At 38.1% G+C, this 20,557-nt stretch overlaps 1 protein-coding gene across 1 annotated transcript in view; it reads right to left on the bottom strand.

Moving 5' to 3' along the window:
• Nucleotides 1-12,022: 12,022 nt before the first annotated feature.
• The window catches only part of DNAJC3 (DnaJ heat shock protein family (Hsp40) member C3), an 86,578-nt gene continuing 78,043 nt past the window's right edge, over nucleotides 12,023-20,557 (bottom strand). The window contains exons 10-12 of the mRNA XM_003789579.3: nucleotides 18,989-19,121; nucleotides 17,880-18,028; nucleotides 12,023-15,866 (exon numbers count right to left, since the gene is read on the bottom strand). Coding sequence (XP_003789627.1) covers nucleotides 15,709-15,866; nucleotides 17,880-18,028; nucleotides 18,989-19,121 — 440 coding nt within the window. The 3' untranslated portion in view covers nucleotides 12,023-15,708. The remainder of the gene's footprint in view (nucleotides 15,867-17,879; nucleotides 18,029-18,988; nucleotides 19,122-20,557) is intronic.

Here is a 20,557-nt window from a genome sequence, read left to right as displayed (position 1 = left end):
ACTTTTGTGGGTTGATTTAGTATCCTGCAACTTTGTTGAATTTGTTAATTAGCTCTAAAGTCTGTGTGTGTGATCTTTAGGCTTTTTTGCATAAAAGAACATACCATCTGCAAACAGTTAATTTTAATTCTTCTTTTCCACTTTGTATGCATTTTGCTTCTTTTTCTCGTCTAATTGTTCTGGCCAGAAGCCCAATGCTATATTGAATAGAAATACTTATAGTAGGCTTTCTCTTCTTGTACCTGATCATAGGGGAAAAGCTTTCACTATTTCATCATTGATTAAGATGTCAGCTGTGGCTTTTTAAGACATGGCCTTAATCATGTTTAGGAAATTTCCTTCTATTTCTAGCTTGCTGTTTTTTATCATGAAATAATGCTGAATTTTCTCAGATCCTTTTTTTTTTTTTTTGCATCAAATAAAGTGATCATGTGGTTTCTTTATTCTGCTATTGTGGTATATTACTTTGATTGACTTTTTCATATATTGAACCATCTTTTCATTCCAGGAATAAATCCCACTTGATAATGGTATATAATCCTTTCAGTATGCTGTTTCCTAATATTTGTTGAGTATTTTTATATCAACAATCATAAAGGACATTGTTCTGTTGTTGTTTTATTTTTGTATTGTCTGATTTTGATATTAGAACAATATTGACCTCACAGAATAAGTTAGGTATTCTTTCCTCTTCAATTTTTATAAAAACTTTGAGAAGGTTTGGGGTAAATTTCTCCTACTGTATTTGCTAGAATTCACCACTTAAGTTATCTAGTCCAGAGCTTTATCTGTAGGAGATTTTTTTTCTTTTTTGAGACAGAGTCTCATTTTATCACCCTCAGTAGAGTGCTATGGCATCATCATAGCTCACAGCAACCTCCAACTCTTGGGCTTAGGCAATTCTCTTGCCTCAGCCTCCCGCGTAGCTGGGACTACCAGCACCCGCCACAACTGCCAGGCTATTTTTTTGTTGCAGTTTGGCCAGGACCGGGTTTGAACCTGCCACCCTCAGTATATGGGGCTGGCGCCCTACTCACTAAGCCACAGGTGCCGCCCGCCCATGTAGGAAGATATTTGATTACTGCTTACCAGGGGTCTTTGGCCGCGAACCCCACCTGGTTTGAAAGCCGACTGGGAAAAACTAACCTGACAGTACATGAGTTTAAAACACATAAAGTCTGAGAATGCCTGGAGAAGGCTTACTTTAACTTTAGCAGAGTAAGCCAAGAAAATACAGCCCTTCTCTGGCCTCTTCAGAAGGCTTTTAATGATTTCTAACAAAGGTGCATATGTAAAATGTAAAAATGCCAAAAGATAGAGTTGAAAAAATCCCAAGTCCCCAGGAAGATTGGATGGAGAGGCTGGGTTAACAGACCAAACAGCTGATGGAGTATTTCAGAAAGGGGGAAGGAGAAGCTAGTTTTATCCCAGCACGGGAAGTAAACCAGGTTTCCTAATCTAACTACATATCAAAAGTTCAAAGAGTTTAATCCTTCCCATCTGTTGACTCTGGAATACATAGGCCTAGTCCTGGCTAGTCCAGCCTGTCCTGGTGCCTCCAGGCTCTTTTCATCTTCCATGGTTTTGATGAACTCCCAGGGATTGTCTATCTGAAGTTCCCCTAAATACCCCAGGATTGAAGTAGGGCACCCCGCTGAGAAGTCAACCTCTACTTCCCACAGCCGCTTCCATCTCCTTGCTGGTTATAGACCTACAATCTTTTTTTTTCTGTAAAATTTGTGGTAATGTCCCTACATTCATTTCTTATTTTAGTAATCTGCGTCTTCTCTCTTTCTTACTTAATCAGTCCAACTAAATATTTGTCAGTTTTGTTAAATATTTTCAAAGAACAAACATTTGCTTTTGTTGATTTTTTCTTAATTTCCTACTATTTTATTTATCTCTAATCTTTGTTCTGTCTTTCCTTCTGTTAGCTTTAAGTTTAGTTTGGTCTTGTTTTCTAGTTCTTTAAGCTACAAAATTAGGTTATTAATTTGGGAGTTTTCTTCTTCTTTGATGGAAATTTTTTTATTGCATCCATCTTATAAGTTTGTCTTTCTTAAATACTCATGTGGCTTTTTAGCCTTGAATATTTTTTTCACTGTGTTTCTGGAGTTTTTTGTCTTTTTTTTTTCCTACTTGTTTTAATAATCTACCTGCTTTCCTCTTTTCTTTGTTTTCCCTTTCCAGAATTCTAACCACTTGGATTTTTTTATACCTCTTGGATTAATCCTACATAATAAGCTTTATGCATTTTATTGTGGTAAAAAAAAGACACATAAAATTTACCATCTTTAGCCATATCTAAGGTCAGTAGTGTTGAGTATATTCACTTTGTTTTGAAACAGATCCCTAAAACTTTTTTCATGTTGCAAATCTGAAACTCTGTACTCATTAAACAACAATTTCCCTTTCCTCTTCTCTAAGTATCTGGCAACCACCATTCTACTTTCTGTCTATAAACTTGACTTCTCTGGATACTTCATATACGTGGAATCATATAATGTTTATCTTTTTATGACTGGCTTATTTCACTCAGCATAATATTCTCAAGGTTTATCCATGTTGTAATATGTGACAGGATTTCTTTCCTTTTAAGAGGCTGAATAATATTCCATTAAATATATATGTACACGCACCACATTTTATTCATTCATCTATCAATGAAAATCTGGGTTGTTTCCATCTCTTTAACTATTCTGAGAAATGCAGCTATGGACATAGGTATGCAAATATCTCATTAAGAGCCCACTTACATTTCTTTCAGTATATATCTAGAAGTAGGATTGCTAAATCACAGGTAGCCTATTTTAATTTTTTAGGTAATCTATTCTCTATAGCAGTTGGACTCTTTCACATTCCCATCGACAGCACACAAGGGTTCCAATTTCTCCACATCTTCATCAACACTTGTTATTAAATTATATCACTCCAAAAAAAATACTAACTATGCTTCGAACGTCTTTTGAAAATAATTTCATTAATGATGTTTAAAAAATTTTGAGGCACACCTAAAATCCTGTCACAGCACACTGGTTGAAAATCACTGTTCTAATGATTAGTTATGTTGACCTTTTTTTTTATATATTTGGTGACTATTTGTATATCAACTTTAAAGAAATGTCTATTCAAGTCCTTTGCCCATTTTTTAATTGGGTAATTTGATTTTTTGTTTTTGAATTGTAGAAGCTCTTTGGAGCTTCTCTGGATGTTAATCCCTCATCAGATATATGATTTATTTGTAGCTGTTGTCTCCCCTCTGGTACATTAACCTTTCCACTTAGTTGATTATATTCTTTATTGTACCAAAGTTTTTAGATTAATATAATTCCATCCATTTTTGTTTTTGGTGTAATATACAAGAAGTCATTGGCAAGTCCAATGTTATAAAGATTTTTCCTTATTCTAAATGTTTTATAATTTTAGATCTTATACATTTAGTGCTTTAATCTTTTGTATTTGGTATTAGACAAGGGTCTGACTTTATTCTTTTGCATGTGACTATCCAGTTCGCCCAGCACTATTTGTTGAAGACTATCATTTCCCCATTGAATGTTACTAATATCCTTGTTGAAGATAAGTTGACCATATACACAAGGATTTACTTCTGGATTCTGTTCTGTTGGTCTGTTTTGATGACTATAACTTTGTAATATGTTATAAAATCAGGAAGTTTGAGTCCTTCAACTTTGTTCTTTTTCCAAATTGTTTTCAGGATTTCTTGTGATACTGTATGAATTTTAGGATGTTTTTCTTTTCTATTTCTACAAAAAAAGTTGGAATTTTGATACTGTGTTGAATCTGCATTGCTTTGGGTCATATAGACATTTAACAATATTAAATCTTCCAATCCATAAACACAGGATATCATTCCATTTGTCTTTTTAAATTTTTTTTAGCAATTTTTTTATAGTTTGCAGTGTATAAGTCTTTTACCTTCTCAGCTATGTTTAGTTGTATTTTTATTTTTTGATGCTATTATAAATGGAATTTTTCAAATTCTGTGCATTATATTGTTTTTATATTTTTAAATTCTCGTATTTTTTTTTTCTTCCATCTGTGTTCTAGGAAAATTCTTTGACTTATCTTTAATCTTACTGTGAATTTATTTTAGAGAGGTAATCACTTCTTAATTGGGGGTCCACTTCCAGCAGACCTTTCTTTTACTTGCTTGCTTCTTTTAAATTTTAGTTTGTTCTTGATTTATGTATTCATTGACTTTTCAAAAATCTCTTTAAAATACTAATTATATGCAGGTGTAGTGGCTTATGCCTGTAATCCTAGCACTTTGAGAGGCTAAGGCAGGTGGATTGCTTGCTCTTAGAAGTCCTAGATCAGTCTGAGCAAGAGTGAGACCCTATCTCTGCTAAAAATAGAAAAACTAGCCAGATATTGTGGCAGGCATCTACAGTCCTAGCTACTGAGGAGGTTGAGGCAGGAGAATCACTTGAGCCCAAGAGTTTGAGGTTGCCCTAAACTATGACACCATGGCAGTCTACTGAGGACCACATAAAGAGACTCTGTCTTTCTTTTTTTTTTTTGAGACAGAGTCTCAAGCTGTCACCCTGGGTAGAGTGCCTTGGCATCAGAGCCTACAGCAACCTCAAACTCTTGGGCTCAAGCGATTCTCTTGCCTCAACCTCCCAAGTAGCTGGGACTATAGGTGCCCACCACAACACCTGGCTATTTTTGTTGTTGTTGCAGTTGTCATTGTTGTTTAAGGCTGCCCAGGCTGGGTTCAAACTCTCCAGCTTCAGTGTATATGGCCGACGCCCTACTCACTGAGCTACAGATGCCACCGCAAGACTCTGTCTTAAAAAAAAAAATACTAATTATAATTACTTTAAGTATCGGTTTGACTTTCTTGGTTACCTTTGTTTCCGTAGGGTAAGTTATTTTGTGTGTTGGTCTTGATTCTCTTTTTGTTAACAGTCTTCCTCAAATACCTGGAGATTCTTGGCTGTTGGTATATATTTTAATATAAAAAATTAGATTGATCCAGTCAGATAGGTGGCATGGGTTTCCTCTGCCATTGTGTAAATGTGTCTGTTTCTCCAGTAGGCTTCTTCTCTGAATAGGAGGGTTAATTAGTAGCTCTAGGCACATGGGCATGGTATCCAACTGGGAGCTTGCCTCTAATTGTATGGGCATGGAACAGATCAAAGTCCATCCCACACAACACCCCTAAAGCCCAAATGAGGGTGCTTGACTCAAGAGCATAGACACATGTAAAAATCTCTTTCTTTCCCACCCTTTGTTTCTCTCTCTCAGACTATTCCTCTTTTTGTTTTTTAATTTTCTCTATACATATACATGTGTTTATTTGGTTTCCACTTTTTGCCTTCACAAAATTAAAAAGGCTTAAAATTTAATAACAATAACAATGCTTAAGATAAGGACTAAAAACAAATCTCATAAAGAATGAACAAAAATAAATACATTCAGAAAAGAAATCAGACTATTCCTTTTTTTTTCCCCAAGAATAGACTTATAGACTTCCATTCTTTATCTTTGAATAAATATTAGGGTGTCAATTTCTTTCTGAGGGAGAGTGGGACCCTGACAGGCACAGATTTCCCACAGACAGTCCTTTACTTCTTTCTTTCGTGTCTTGACTGACTGCCCATTACTGTTCACTGATAGTAGATTCTTCCAGACTCCTCCATCAGGAAAGCCAACTCTCTGTCTTAACTGTATATTCTGGGATGAAGTTATTTTAGGTATCATTATATTCTTATTCCCCATTGCTACAAATTCATTGATAACCTCTGCCCCAACAGCGTCTCATAACTATCTCCCTCATTCTCGTTATTATTTTTCCCTTTTATGTTTATTATCTTTTCAGTGAAACTTAGTGAAGAGAGAAACTGGATACATTTAAATTGTATTTTAATTAATTTCTGTCTGAAAATAATTGTTTTGAGTTCTCAGTGCTTTTAAGTCAGTTAATGTGTGACAGCACAGTGATGCAGAAGAAGAAGAAACCATACTGGTCTCTAGGCATCTTCGTTAGCGCTGCTGTCATATTTGTGTAGTATTTACAACTGTGTCTGGCTCATGCCCCCATCTTAGAAAAGGACTATAAATGTCTTCTCCTGTTTGTGGTTCCATTACATCTGTTAGAGTTCTTCAGGGCCTTCATCCACCAGGCAGGGCGCTAGAGCCTAGACAGCAAAGAAAAACAAGTTATGCTCCTTATTCTCAGACTCACAGGAGCTTACATTCTAAGAGAGTAAAAGGACAAGTACTTAAGATACAATGTGATACCAAAAGGTACCAAGAGCTATTCTCATGTTGCATAATGAAGCATATAGGTACTGAACTAAGAAAAGGATCCTCAGTCAACACCAGTGCTTTTCTGTATCCTATACCTCAGTGACATTTTATATTTTACTTTTAACATTTTATATTTAACATTTCAAGAACTAAATAAATTTTTCTTCCCTACAGTTTTGACACACGATGAACTCTAGACTGTTTTATATGAAAGGGAAGGTGAAAGTATGACAAGAAATCTACAACCTTCTGGGGAATTGTGGAACCACTGCTAAGACTATGTGGAGATTTCATTAAGACCAGTGATACATTCTTGAAATTAAAAAAAAAATCTTCATTATTTAAAACACATGTATTTGACATATTGAATAAACTTAAGTTATATAAGAAATTACCATTGAGTGTTTAAAACTATGTTCCTTTTTCCTGATTTCTTGAAACACACTGGGTTTTTACCAGTTAAAGTTTCACATTTTTCCAGATAGCCCAATAAAAGAACCCGACTAGCTGGTCCTCCTAGGTGTTTATCAAACCATCTGTATCCTTTTATATCCAGCTCTATCTGTATTTCCTTACAAAACATATTTAAAATTAGAGAAAACTACTTTTTGGTCTTTTTCTGAGAAAGAAAAAAGACAAGTCATCTCTGAATTAAAAATAAGCCCATTTATACCTTAGCTATTATTTTTAAATGGTAGCAATACTGCACCGTAATCATTTGTTTCTCTTAACTCATATAATGTTTTAATCCTATGTTGTATTTGTATTTTTTAATGTTTTTAATTTTATTTCATAAAATTATCTTCTTGGGTATATGTGTATTCTTTTTAAAAAAGGACTGGGTTCCTTTCTACTAAATTCGATATAGCAAAAAATTTTAAAAGGACTGGATACTTCTATAGAATCTAAGTTAAGGATGTAAACAATTTGTTTTTCTATTGTATCTTAATAATAGTAAAAAAAGAAGATTAATTGATGAAAAACTATCCCAAGTATCTAGAATTATAAGATCGCAAGATCAGAAGGAACTCCAATTCATTTGGACCCATTCCCTGACGAGTCTGACTTAGCAGGTCTCAGATGAGCTAGGGAAATCATGATTGTTTGAAAAGCTTTCTAGATGATTCTGTGGATGACTGAAGTCTGAGAAACATTTAATGTAGTCTCCAGCCAGTGTGCCAGCCCCTCTCCAAGACCCTATCAAGTGGAGCTTCAGGCCATCTGGTAAGGAATTCTCTACCCCTACAGACAGCCTGAGAACCGGAATTTGGGATTCTGAATGGAATGATGAGGGATTCTCTACCCGTATAGACAAGCTGGTCCCTCTTTGGACAGCTCTGAACACACAGTTGTTCCTTCATGAGCCAGAAGCTGTCTACTGGCAGTCTCTGCTCTTACTCCTTTGAGTTCTTCCGAACAAGGCTAATCCTTCTGTATTTGACAGCGCAGCCCACAGAGTATTGAAAAATACTCTTGTAGTCCATCATTCCTAATAAGATCACCTTCCTCTCCCTCTCCTGGCCATCCTTCCTTTGTTACTTGTGTTTGTGATGAAATGTATTGCTGTGGTTGCAGTCTGCTCTGGTAGAACTAGGTTATTCTCATGGGTTCAGAGGAGCCTGTGAAAAGTGAAGAGCTCTCAGAGTTGGAGTACTAAGGTGTCCCAGGGTGGCCAGAGCATGCATTCTCTGCCTCTCTCCACTTTCCAGCACTATAGTGCTGGAGCTTGGTGAAGTTCTGGGTCAGGCCAGGTGCTCCACCCAGCTGCCCGGAGGTCTGCTGTGGTGGTTGGGGCTGAAGCCCAATTGACTGTAACATGTACTTTGCTTTCCTTTGATACCAGCTTTTATTTTCTCTTATGTGAGAATCCTGTGGGAAGAAGGATCATCTAGTCAGAGACAACCCATTTCCACCCTTATTACTAACAACTGCCTTCTCTAGTATTGTAGATACTGTATTTCATAGGGTCTAAGCTAAAATTGCAGAATAATATAAACATAGTCCTGATGGCTGTCCTCCCTGTTTGTATCTTGTGGTTGAATGGCTGATTTACATGTCTTATTTCCAGATAAGTGATACCTTATATGAGAAAACCTAGATTATAAATAAAGCATTTCTTTATAGAGATATATTATAATAAAATGGCTCATTTTATAATTCTTTCAAGAGCTCTCAGTGCATACAAACTGCTGTGCCATACAAAAATCTACCCTCCTTAGAGACACATTAGGTAACTGAATCATAGGTCTAACTTGAATATCTGGTACCCTGCAAAGAGGAAGCTGTCCAGTTCTGTTGACTTGGGGATGCTGAACAAATATAATCTGAAGGCTTTAACAGTCCATTCAGGATCCCAAATTCCGGTTCTCAGGTACAGGCCCTGTATCACATAGTTTTAATAAAAATCAAATCCATGGAGGGCAAATGTTTTCTAACTGTAAGAAGTTATAATCGCTCTTCTTTTTCTTTCCTTAGGAAAAAAGTGTCAGAATAGGCAGCTTATCTACACTGAGAATTAGAGGAGAGTTTGAGCTTTAACCATAGTGACATATGAGTTTTAGGTAGGAAGCAGATTCGGAGTATGAGCCTGAAAATAATCAGAGTCTTCATACCACCTCAGATGCTTCTTCTTTTAGAGCTGCCCATCATTTGGCTCCATTTACCCTTAAGTTCCTAGAGAACAATGTAGCTTCTAGAGGGATGGAACCAAATACTTCCAAAAGGCACCAGTGGCCATGTCAAGCCACTGGAGCACTGAAGCCTGGAGTTACAGATAAAATCAGGCTTTTCTTTAATATTAAAAATGTAGTTTGACATATGAGTGGGAATCTGCCCACATAAATGTTTATTCCTGTGCCAAGTCCTGACTCCAGGGCCTGAGAAGCAACCAGAGAGGAAGTTACCTCTACCAGAAGAGGCTTCAAGGACCCAGCAGAATAGTTTCAGAGACAGTAGGTAGATGGTAAATCAGAACATCCTTCAGTGATTAAAGCATGGGTAAGAGAATCTTCTTTTCTGAAATATAATGACAAAGAAGTTAGTGAAATGTAACTTTCCACTAATGAACAATTAAGACTTCATTAAAGGATTGACATGTCTCAGATCCATGATTCCAGAGATTAGTAAAAGGTGTTGATGGACCCTTGCTCAATAACCCAAGTGTAAGTAACAACCCAGCCACTGTCTTGCCCACTTCTATTATGTAATGCACTAAAGGGGGTCCCTTGACTTCTCCAGAACCAGTTGATTGGTTAAAATCTCACCTTTGGTGGAGAGGGAGGGAGGGGAAAGTTCAAATTATAGGCAACTTTGTAATGTAGAGGTGCTTGGTCAGGTGTGCAAGCCACTCTTATGTAAAAAGTCTCCAAATATTATGGTAATGGGATAGCTGTTCCCCATTTTGAAGTTAATTAGCCCAATTATCAAATATAAACTATCTTCTGAGAAATTCTAAAGTGAAGGCTCGTAAAACTTATTAACAACTGTTGTAAAGATCTCAGATTTGGAAAATAATTTTGTCTTCTACCATTGATAATTACTCGAATTTAAGAAGCTTACTTCAGTCATGTGAGTCAGCCCAAATATGTATGATTTGTATCCTATCTGATGTGATTTTACTTTAAAAATTAAAGATTTTTATTAGAATTGAAAAAAAAAAATACTATTTGACTTGTGAAGGCTCCAGAGCAACTTTATGTTTAATTTAAAGTATGAGGAGAAAGAGAAGAGGAATAATACAGTACCAGCCTGGTTAGGTAAGCTACACCTTGAAGGCAACAAAACTAATCACGCAGCTGAGCGTCTGGTCTAAGGCAGCAGAATCCAGCTACCACGCAGACCCTGAACCTGTCACTGGCAGTTTACTGTCTTCACCACTGGTATGTGGCTTCTTCCTTTGTTTCCCCGTGCCCTACATTTATAAAAATGTTTATCTAAATGAGACCAATAATGTAGTAGGTCTCCCTAATATGTCACAATTCAACAACTACAGTAGAACCTCTATAAGTTTACCACCCAGGGACTATAACAAACTGGCCAACAGATGGAGGTGGTCAGCATAAGGACCTAGGCCTACCATACTGCTATGTACCTGTGGTGCTCAATGTAGGGAGATGGTCACCTATGGAGTTTCTACTATATTTCAAATTCAAATAATCTAAGTACGTACTGTGTGCTGAGCTGTCCTTTTGAAGTTACTAGACAAGTATAAATAACATCCAGTAAATATTCAAATGAAGATGCTGTGACAAGCAAGTGTCAAAAGCCTAAAGAGGTGACATCTAGGATGAAACCTGAAGGAGTAAGCACTAGCTGGGCAAGAAAGACCATGAAGGGAGTTCTATTCAAGTACTGACATAAGGCCTATTTGGGTTGGAGCTAGGTATATGGGAATGTAGGTATATAGCCTAGGTCATGCAAGGGAATTTATAAATGATGTGAGAGCTTTGGTAATTTGATCCTAAAGTGCAATGAAGGGCTAAATCCATTAATATAAATCCAAAATCAGTGGACATTTGTGCCTGCATTGTTTCCTTAATAGTTGCATTTATTCATAACAGCAGTACTTAGTATATCCAGTAAAAGCTTCAGATTTGCTGATGCCATTCCTTTTCATTGTATAACATCCATAATAAATTTTTCCTGATCTGAGGCCCTGTCCTACAGGCAGAGCCCTCTCCACATGCTGGGATATCACAGTATATCCAGGTAGAGGAAGAGACGCTATTCTGTTTGCACAAAGATTGTACAATTGTAGAATGAAATCTTCCTACTTTGAGGTAACAAAGGCATAAGCATTACAAGAAACAATATATTGCAATACAGGGTATATATGAAGTGAAGGAGAATTAGTAAACGCCTAAGAAACTTGATAACAATGAAATGTCTGTTGTTAGGAGTTACCCTGTGTTCTCTCTAAAGCATCCTCAAATAAAAATCACATCCATTTAGGGAAACCAGTGCAAAGAGAAAAAAAATCCTTTTAACCATACCAACAAATGGCATGTTTTGTACAAGGATATATCTGTAGGAATCTCCTGTAATAACAGGGAAATCGTCTAAGCAATGCTGCACGTAAGTTTCTCCCTTATGCTTTTTTAAAATGTTCAATTCCAATTTCCTCAGAAAAACCTCGGCACTAATGTTCCCAGTGGTCCTTCTCAGCTGGCTGCTCTTCACTAGAGTATCTGAGCCAGAGTGGTGCCTGTTCTAGTAGACTCTACCCTTGCTTTTGGTGATCAAGAAAAGAGAAGGTTGGAAACGTGTTCAAAACACACTGTAAGCAGAATTGTCTTCCTATATGCGTCATTAGAAATGGAATCCTAGCATTAGGCAATAAATTAGTGTACCTGCTCCTGTTTATCATACAGCCCTTCCCAAGGAAGGATTTGCTCAGCAAAAAGGTTTGCAGAGTTTAGGGTGTCTGTGGTGTGAAGTGTAAAATGAAAATGACCAGTTTCATTTAAAAGATCACAAAGCACTGATCTGGGGCTAAGGTAGGGAGAGGGGATTGTGCTTGTTAAGTGAGAGCTCCTGAGGCTCTGGGAACAGGACTTTTGGGGGTTAAGAGATTTTAACCATTTCTACTTTTTGTGTTTTGACCTTATCAACTCCTACAAAGGAGGTACCCTTATGTCATCTCACTGATTTGGGGTGAAGCAAAGGTGGAAATAGACTTCTCCTAAGATGAACTTTCCTAGAATCTCATACTCAAAAGACTAAAAATGAATCAAAAGCAAGAAAGTACTGATATGACCATAAATATTTTTATTAAATGTGAAAATACACGGGCATAAAAATAGTACCCATATTTGTACACATGTCTGAGACCCATTTCAAATATTATTATGTTCCTTTATTTATTAAAACACTAAGTTGAAATGGATTAAGTTACTTAGTCTCATCTCATTCAAAACAAACTATAACTGTATGGTAAGAGTAATATTTTAACTTATAAAACAGCCCCAATGTTTCCCTCCTCCGTGCTCTGCTTCCCACTGCCACAGATAAGTGCCACAAAACTTGCTACTATACACAGAGCCACGCAGTGGCTAATTTTACTCTTAAATCATTCAGCAAATGAGATCATCATCTGTAAACAAACAAAAACCCAAATAGCTCCCACCTCTTAACATTATTTGAAATTACAGGATAAACTAACACTAACAAAGGAATGACCTGATTTAGGAAAAGGTTTTTTTTTTCTTTGACAAATTAGCATTTGCCTTCCTTCTTCCTTTATAAATATGGAAAAGTCAACTGCATTCAGCAACGTTACATGACTTTCTCTAGGTTATCACATTAATTTGCGCTCAGTGAAAACCTAGAGCCCATCATTAGCACCCTGTTATCTGTAAGGCTATGGGCTCCAACACAGACCTGACTGCGGAGCCATTGTTAACTACACGTCTGTGCACTTCTCCATGGTAAACGTCAAATACAACTGGCCAGCTTCGTGCCTTTAAAGGTGAAATGTTTCATTATCCACCACGAGCAGAAAATGGTGCATTTCAAGTTGTGATTTTATTGGTTACCTTTTCTAGCTGGCTATCAGTAACATTTTTCTTTTTAAAAAACTGGGTAGTTTCTAAATAGCATTATCAAACTTCCAAAAATTTGTCTTCATACTGATTTTAAAAAGACTTTTAATACTGACTAAAGAGAAAGACATTTTAAAATTAGCATTATGTTACATCCAATTCACATTAGTAAACTATTGGAATTGTTTTCAAGTTTTTGTCTATTCATGTTGAGAAAGCACAAATTTCAGAACTGAGAAATGAATTAGTTGCTGTTTTTAGAACATTTTTACAATGCTTCCAGGCTGACGTGTTTAATACTTGTTGTGCAAATATCTGTGATGTTAACTCCATTTGTAGAGGTCACCAATAAGGAAAGGCAGAGTTTAAGAATGATTTACTTGTCCTGAAAGAGCCACAGGGTTACCTAGCATTTGCAGTCTCCAAAGAAAAGTGGAAGTAGAGCCCTCCCCCAAAAGTAAAATGCTGGTTCAGTAGAGTGTTTCTACCAGGCCCAATCATATCCTACGTCAAGCAGGCAGGAGGAAAGACTTCTGTCCCTTTACACATCCAGGATTTTTCTCAGTCACTCTATGAGGAAAGCATGAAATGACTCTTTCCATTTGGGTGTACACCAGAAGATTGCTGATGGCTGTCAAGGATGGCACTCAGAGGTCGTTACATTCTTCATTCATCACAACACACAACAGATTGCAGAGAAGTCATCTTCCTTCCTCTGTGGCATTGGCACATGGCACCGGAGTTGCTTCTATCTCTTCACTGAAAACAGGCAAGTAATTCTCTGCATGTTTCAGTTAAGATCCCTAACTCCATGGCAAGACTTTAGGGACAAAAATCATGGTTGGTACAAGTGGAAAAAAAATGAAAATGCAAACAAGCCTCCAGGCAGCAGGTGGTAGACAGTGAGGTCTCGGCCATGTGTCCCATGCAGCCCAGCCCTCACCGTCCCCAGCACTTTCTGGCTCCTTCCTCTTAGCACCTTTCATCCTCTCCTCTAAATGGAAGGGCAAGGGACCTACTATTTTCCTTTTTTCTGATTCTGTGTGAAAGTTCTTTACTGTGTTTCAGAGAGGTCCCAGAGACATACACAAAGGAACTAGACTGGAAGAAAATATTGTTGATACAACTAGTGAAGTAATGAGATTACTAACAGTAAAAAGTAGACAAAAATTGGAAATAATTTCTTGGAAATTATTTTCACACTGGCTTAAAATGAGACATTAAAACAAAATGAAAGCTGCAAGCTGTTGACTAGTTTTCAAAATTCATCATTAAGTTTATTGGTAGGAAACAGACTCAAATAAATGCAAAAAACACGTAAGTGTTCTGCTCTATTTAACTATGTGGTTTTTTGTCCCTCAGTTAAAAAATACTCTTTCTGCATACGTTTCAGGATATGACTGTAGAAGAAAATGGCTTGTGCTTGGCTGTTGTGGATGTCTGTGGTCAGGGTAACTCCCACATTAACTATAATGCTTGATTTCATAAAAACTATATGTTAGACCCTTTAATGTTTAAAATGCTTCAAACTGCTTCAAAGCAAAAGCAAAAACCTTTCCAGAATAAAAGTAGTAATTCTTCTCTAAGGTAATTCTCTCAGATTTTAAACACAGCATCAGTAGTTCCATAAATATTTAATGTTTTTGATTAAAGTAATACTCAATTTTTTTAGAGCCAAAATTATCCAGTATACAAAGACTGAACTTCTTAAATCAGTCGTTCTCAACCTTCCTAATGCTGCAATGTATTTTTATTGTTAAAAAGGGGGTCGCAACCCACAGGTTGAGAACGGCTGTCTTAAACAGTTATCTTCTTAAAGGTATCTCAAGAGGTGACATCTTAATAAATAAACTGATACCCAGAGCTGACTCAATTTTAAGCCTGTATTTCCTTCCAGGCACAAGAACAAAAGGCATCGAGATCTGACAGACAAGCCAATCGGCTGACACACTCCAGCTACAGGTCCCATAGGGGAGTCACTGCAGTCCAGGTGGTCAGGCTCAGATAGAAGGGGCAGAGGAGACGCGGCCCCACTCTAGTAAGACTAAGAAACATGGCATTCTGTGTTTATTCATGTTGACTAAGCAACTTTACATTTCTAGCCAATCCTGTTACAGGAAATTCTAACAACCAAGAAAAAAGTATTTCAGTCTGTACTTCAGCAGTATTTTAAATAATACCACTGCTACGTTATCTGAACCTACTTACACATTTGTTAAATATTAGAAGGGCCCATACGTGTTAACTTGAATTTATGCATAAGTGGCTTTCAATATTCTGTAGGTACTGAACAAGAAAATACATCCAGGTTTAGACTTTGGATTAATGTTAACCATATTTGTTTGGTGGCAGGTTTCCTTAAAGATGGACTCCGCCCATTCTTTAGTGACAGCCATGTTGACACTAGCAGAGATGTTCACTGAAGACCTAGCTTGCAAGTGACTGGGCTGACCACATCTTAACATATTTGTCCCTAAAAATGTTCATACTCTTTTTAAGCATTTGAAACATAGGCAAGTCTGAAGATTACAGCTCCTCCAATTTGTTATGCAAGGCTGGGAATAGAATAATTTCTCCACCAGAGAAGAATGGTCCAGTGTCAAAAAATACAGCCTACGTGAGCACTTCTGCAGGAGAGCCTGCCTCAGACCACTTCCCCGCATTCCTTAGTACGTGCAGGCTGCTTGTCAGAAACAGCCATCCTTGCCTCCTTGCCTTTGTAGACCTCGTCAACCTAACATGGAGAAGAAAAGGTTTTTCCTATTAAAACAACTCTTTGGTCATGGACAAACTGAAAGATTTGAGTATTTTTTTCATTAGGATCCCAGAACAAGGTTTTTTTTGTTTTTAATCTTTTAAAAAATTAAGGAAGAGGAGCAAAAAAACAGTTGATTTAATTGAAGTGGAATTTAAATCTAAATGGTCCGCCTGAGCTGAAGGGATTGAACCCTTGCCATGAGTTCCAGCTTCTGTGGAAAGGGTTGCCACCACCTCCTTGTTGGCTCTCTGCATCCAGGGGATCTTCTCCATCGTCAAACTTCTTCCTCATTTCTACAAGGAAACCAAAAAATTCAGATCCACGTAATAACTAAAGTATTGGGGGCTATGGGGAGTATAGTGTTAGGCTTGAAGAGCTAGTTATGTTTTAGTTATCAAAACAGTTGTGCCTGACAAGCCTAGGTTCTCTCATTCCCACCCAGAAGAAACAGACTAGAAAAACACCAGGCACACAGCAGGTGAGGTTCAGGGCTTAAAAACAGATACAAGCGACAGTTCAGGTCCCCTAAATCTCACCCCAGAAGGAACTACCCAAGCTTGGTAACTACTCTGGGAATTTTTTTAGAAAAAATAATTCCAGAGAAAGAGACCTCCAAAAGCAATGAAACAACCACATCACCACCTTAACCCTCAAAATGAAGTCTGCCAGGGTGCAATGACTCATCAACCCATCAAGCATCTGATGAGCCACAATTTGTAGAGCCTTGCTATCCAACACAAATGGCACTAAGGTTCCTTGGAGACGAGGAGAGAGGGGCCTAGTAATGTGCAACTTGAGGTAGCTTACCTGTCCTGCTTACAGGTGTGACGGACACCCCACTGCTGGGCCTCTCAGCCCTGAGCAGGGAGAGACACACGGGAGAAGGGGACAACAAGCAATGCTGCAGGTATCGAAAGAAAGAGCTCAAGTCCTCAGAAGGATCAGAAAAAAAGTTCATCCTGAAAATTACAGGAAGGCTGGGCTTGGTGGCTCATGCCTGTAATCCTAGCAGTCTGGGATGCCAAGGCAGGTGGCTTGCTTGAGCTCACGAGTTTAAGACCAGCCTAAGCAAGACCTCGTGTCTACTAAAAATGAAAAACTGAGGCAAGAAGATTGCTTGAGGCCAACAGTTTGTGGTTGCTGTGAGCTATAACACCACGGCACTCTACTGAGGGCAACAAAGTGAGACTCGTCTCAAAGAAAGAAAAAAAAAGAACAGGAGCCAGGAGAACGGGACTGCAGTCCTTTCTCAGTGCATGTCTCTGCCAGCTGCCTCCCTGCTACCAGAAAGCTCAGCTCAAGAGTGCCCCTCCCCTAAGAAGACCCCCAACCCCCAGTTAGATGGTGCTGCCTCACCTGGACACTGCACAGGCTAAGGGGATTAAATCGGTCAAGAAGTATTGTAAGTGCTCAATATTTACTGAATAGTAAGACAGTACATAGCCTTAGTAAGGAAGTACATTTCTGTTCCCCTTATTGGATTATAAATCACTTGAGAACAGAGTCATTTGTTCTATTCCAATGTATTTTAAAAAGATTTACCAATTGGGAATAAAACTTGATTTTGTCTCTTTTTGTTACATTTTTCTAACTCAGAGGATCTGCTCCCACCCAGTTATCTGGGTGCCACTGCATTGCTAATTTTTGGTGTGCTTTAATGTTTTCTTGCTTTGCGGCATTTCTGAAGGATGTGGAAGGCCACAAAAAAGCCGGATCAGCTTAATGTTAAATTCCCTCTGGCAATGCCAAAGCATTGTCCACTGTTACCTTAATTCTTAGCCTGTCTCCCCTTACTTTCCAGGCTGTATTAGTGTTTGACAAAAGAACACACAAATGATCACTTGATTTGGGGCAAGATTCCTGGTAACACAAGACATGGCAGAGCTGGGATAGCCCTCTGCTGTGCTACTTCCCACACCAAGCTCCTGGGAGTCTGGAAGGAACCCAGGAGATGCTGTGTTATGTTCCATGTTGTGCTTTCATATCACAGGTGGGGAAAAGACTGAGAACCAAAATGTTCTAAGAACTTGTTCAAATGGAAAAAAGATTCAAACGCAAGCGTTCTGTTTTTATATTCAATGGTCTTCCCACTGTACCACACTTGTGAAGATGAGGGCAGGCATAAAACTGAACTTCTGAAGCTAACGGGCCGAGGACCAGCCACCTGCCCTCACTCCCACACAGTCCCACAGGGACAACCCGTCACACTCTCCACTTCTGACACTCAATTGAAGAAGTAGCTCCACTAATAAATCATCAGTTCCACTAACTCAAGGCAACAGAAAGATGTTAAAGGCAAACAATACCTGGATCAGAGAGGACTTCTTTAGCAGCTGCTATGTCAATGAACTTTTTCTCAGCTTTTTTCTTTTCTTCTTCATTCTGGAAGTTATCTGGGTGCCACTGCATTGCTAATTTTCGGTATGCTTTAATAATTTCTTGCTTTTTCGCATTTCTGAAGGATGACAAAATTAATAATCACTAGTTAAGAAGTAACACATGGCCATAAAAATTAGAAGACTCAATTAAGATCCACTGGCAATTAATAACCTATTTATTCTAATAGTTCCAATGGTACAAAGGCCAAAGATCTGGCATCCAATTATGGACATGCAGTAAAGCTGATCAGGTTGCTTTAAGATTATGGGGGCTAAAGTGAAGTACTCTTCATCTTTATAATTTTCCCTTTAAAAAAAAATTCGCATAGGTAAATCTTTTAAGTATAAATTTCCAAACTACCATGATTCAATTCTTGATATTAAAAAGATACTTTGAGGGCGGCACCTGTGGCTCAAGGAATAGGGTGCCACCCCATTTACGTGGGGTGGCGGGTTCAAATATGACCCTGGCCAAAACTGCAAAAAATAAATAAATAAAAAGATCCTTTGACTCTTTGAACTCCACTTCCAGTTTTCCTTCTGCACTAGCATACTGAATCTTAGCAGTAAGAATAAACCTTCAGACTTTTGATTGAGGGACTGACAAGATAGATCTTACAGAAAAGCATAACTGAATAAATTATACTTCCCAATTCTAAAAGTACTACTTTACTTTTAGGCCTAGAGAAGGCCTTTTCTTTGACCCATTCCCTCTCCTGCTCCATCCCAACCAAAAGAAAGCTCACTCCTACCTCTTTATCCTTCTTTAAAAATTTAGGACTAGGGCATGCTCATGCTACAGTGTCATATCTCTGTCACCAAGTACTAATTCTCTGTTGTTGCATTACTGGTTTCTACCAAAGAAGTCTGCCTGTAACATACTGAAATAGCTTTATGATGTTAAAGATTGTTAGAGTTTAATCTACATGACTGAAATTGCTTAAGTAAAGAGAATGAATCACAGGAAAAAAGAGCAATTATTAACTTTAAAACAGTTGATTAAAAATAGCAATGTAAGTTTTAAATTAATAATTCACCTTTTTACTCCCAAGATTTTATAATAATCTCGTTTCTGCGACTGTTTCAATAATCTTTGTGCTTTCTCTAGACCTTCCCGAATCTGCTGATCATTTTCATTGTGTTCCTGAGCCGTTTCATAATCCTGAATAGCTGTCAAAATATGTTTAAGATAACACTGTTAAAGGGAATTATAATTGGTTGCCTTTACTTGTCCTACAAATTGATCCTAAAGTTATCATGCCCAACCCCTTCACTCTTTTCCCTTCAGTGCCAAAAGCCCAAACATGTCACCTTAATAATTTTCTTCAAAAACTTACAAAAGGCATAATTAAGGCTGAGCTTGGGTAGCTTATTACTCCCACTCAGCAGCGCTCCCTGCTGTCTGCCCACGGAACCCTCCTCACAGCCTCTGGGTGTTTTAACATTGGCACTCACGCAGAACAATCTTACCACTACCAAGACTGAAAGGGTTGTTACACAGGAAAAGACAGTCAGTGGCAAAGAAAATCTGTGTGGTTGACTATGGGATGACAGTGCAGAAGAATTTGAGGGTGAAGAAGGGAGCTGGAGGATGCATCGCCGGTCCGAAGGACTGAGATCCCAGGGGCCCCAACACCAACAGATACAAACCTAATTCTTGTCCTTAAAGCATCAACCAAAACACAAAATATATCCAGTCCTGGTATGGGAAATCTGGTGACTGTCCACATTACATCTTTTATTTTATTATAGAGTATTTAAGATATTTAGAAAATACAATGTAATATTCTCTAGGTAGGCCTGATGGCAAGGTTGGCCCCTGGCTGGTGTTTGGAAAGTTGGATTTCAGGAGTGTTCCCAACATTCCCTGATAAGAATGGCTCTCTATGCCTGAACTGTCTGGTATAGGCTGGGCAGAAGGTGCCCAGTGACAACGCTGAGAGCTGCAGCTCTAAGCAGTCCCCTGGTAGACAGCATTTCTCAAGTAATGAAGAAATTCTCCTTAGAAAGTTCAGTTTGTCCTGAGTGACATCACGGACTCCTGAAATCTTTGACCCATTTTCCTCCAGATTCCTCACCTTTTCCCTGTACTGACTTTGCTTTGTGTCCTTCCTCTGGAATAAATCTTAGCTCTAGGTACAACTATACGCTGAGTTCTATGTATCTTGTTACACCACCAAATCTGGAGGTGGCTATGAAGCCTGCACACAGATTTTTCCCAGTGTATTCCCTGGATAGGCAACTCAAATAGTGATTGTTGGATTCAAATTCTAGTTTTTGTAATAATGCATTTCATTGTCAGAAAACAGCTCTCTGGATAACATGCCTACAATTCATCTTGGCAACAGGTAACCGTGGCAGAAGCATTAAGAAGGCAGATTAAAATGAGAAAGAGAGGAAGACTAAGAAATTTAGCCTGTGCTCCCTGGGAAGATGAACCAATTCTACCTTTGGCTATTAGGGCAGGGGTGGGGGGGAACCCTTCAATCTATTATCCTAACAGTCTTCAATGCATTAATCTTTTTTTTTTCTTTTTTTTTTTTTTTTTTATTGAACGGTAACTATGTACATTAATGCACTTCTAGGGTACAGTGTGGGGTTTTCAC

Source organism: Otolemur garnettii, unplaced genomic scaffold (assembly GCF_000181295.1).
Source record: "Otolemur garnettii isolate 467f Iridium unplaced genomic scaffold, OtoGar3 scaffold00034, whole genome shotgun sequence".
NCBI classification, from domain to species: Eukaryota; Metazoa; Chordata; class Mammalia; order Primates; family Galagidae; genus Otolemur; species Otolemur garnettii.
The sequence above is the reverse complement of the archived record's forward strand: the minus strand, read 5'-3'. Positions and strand labels throughout refer to the sequence as shown.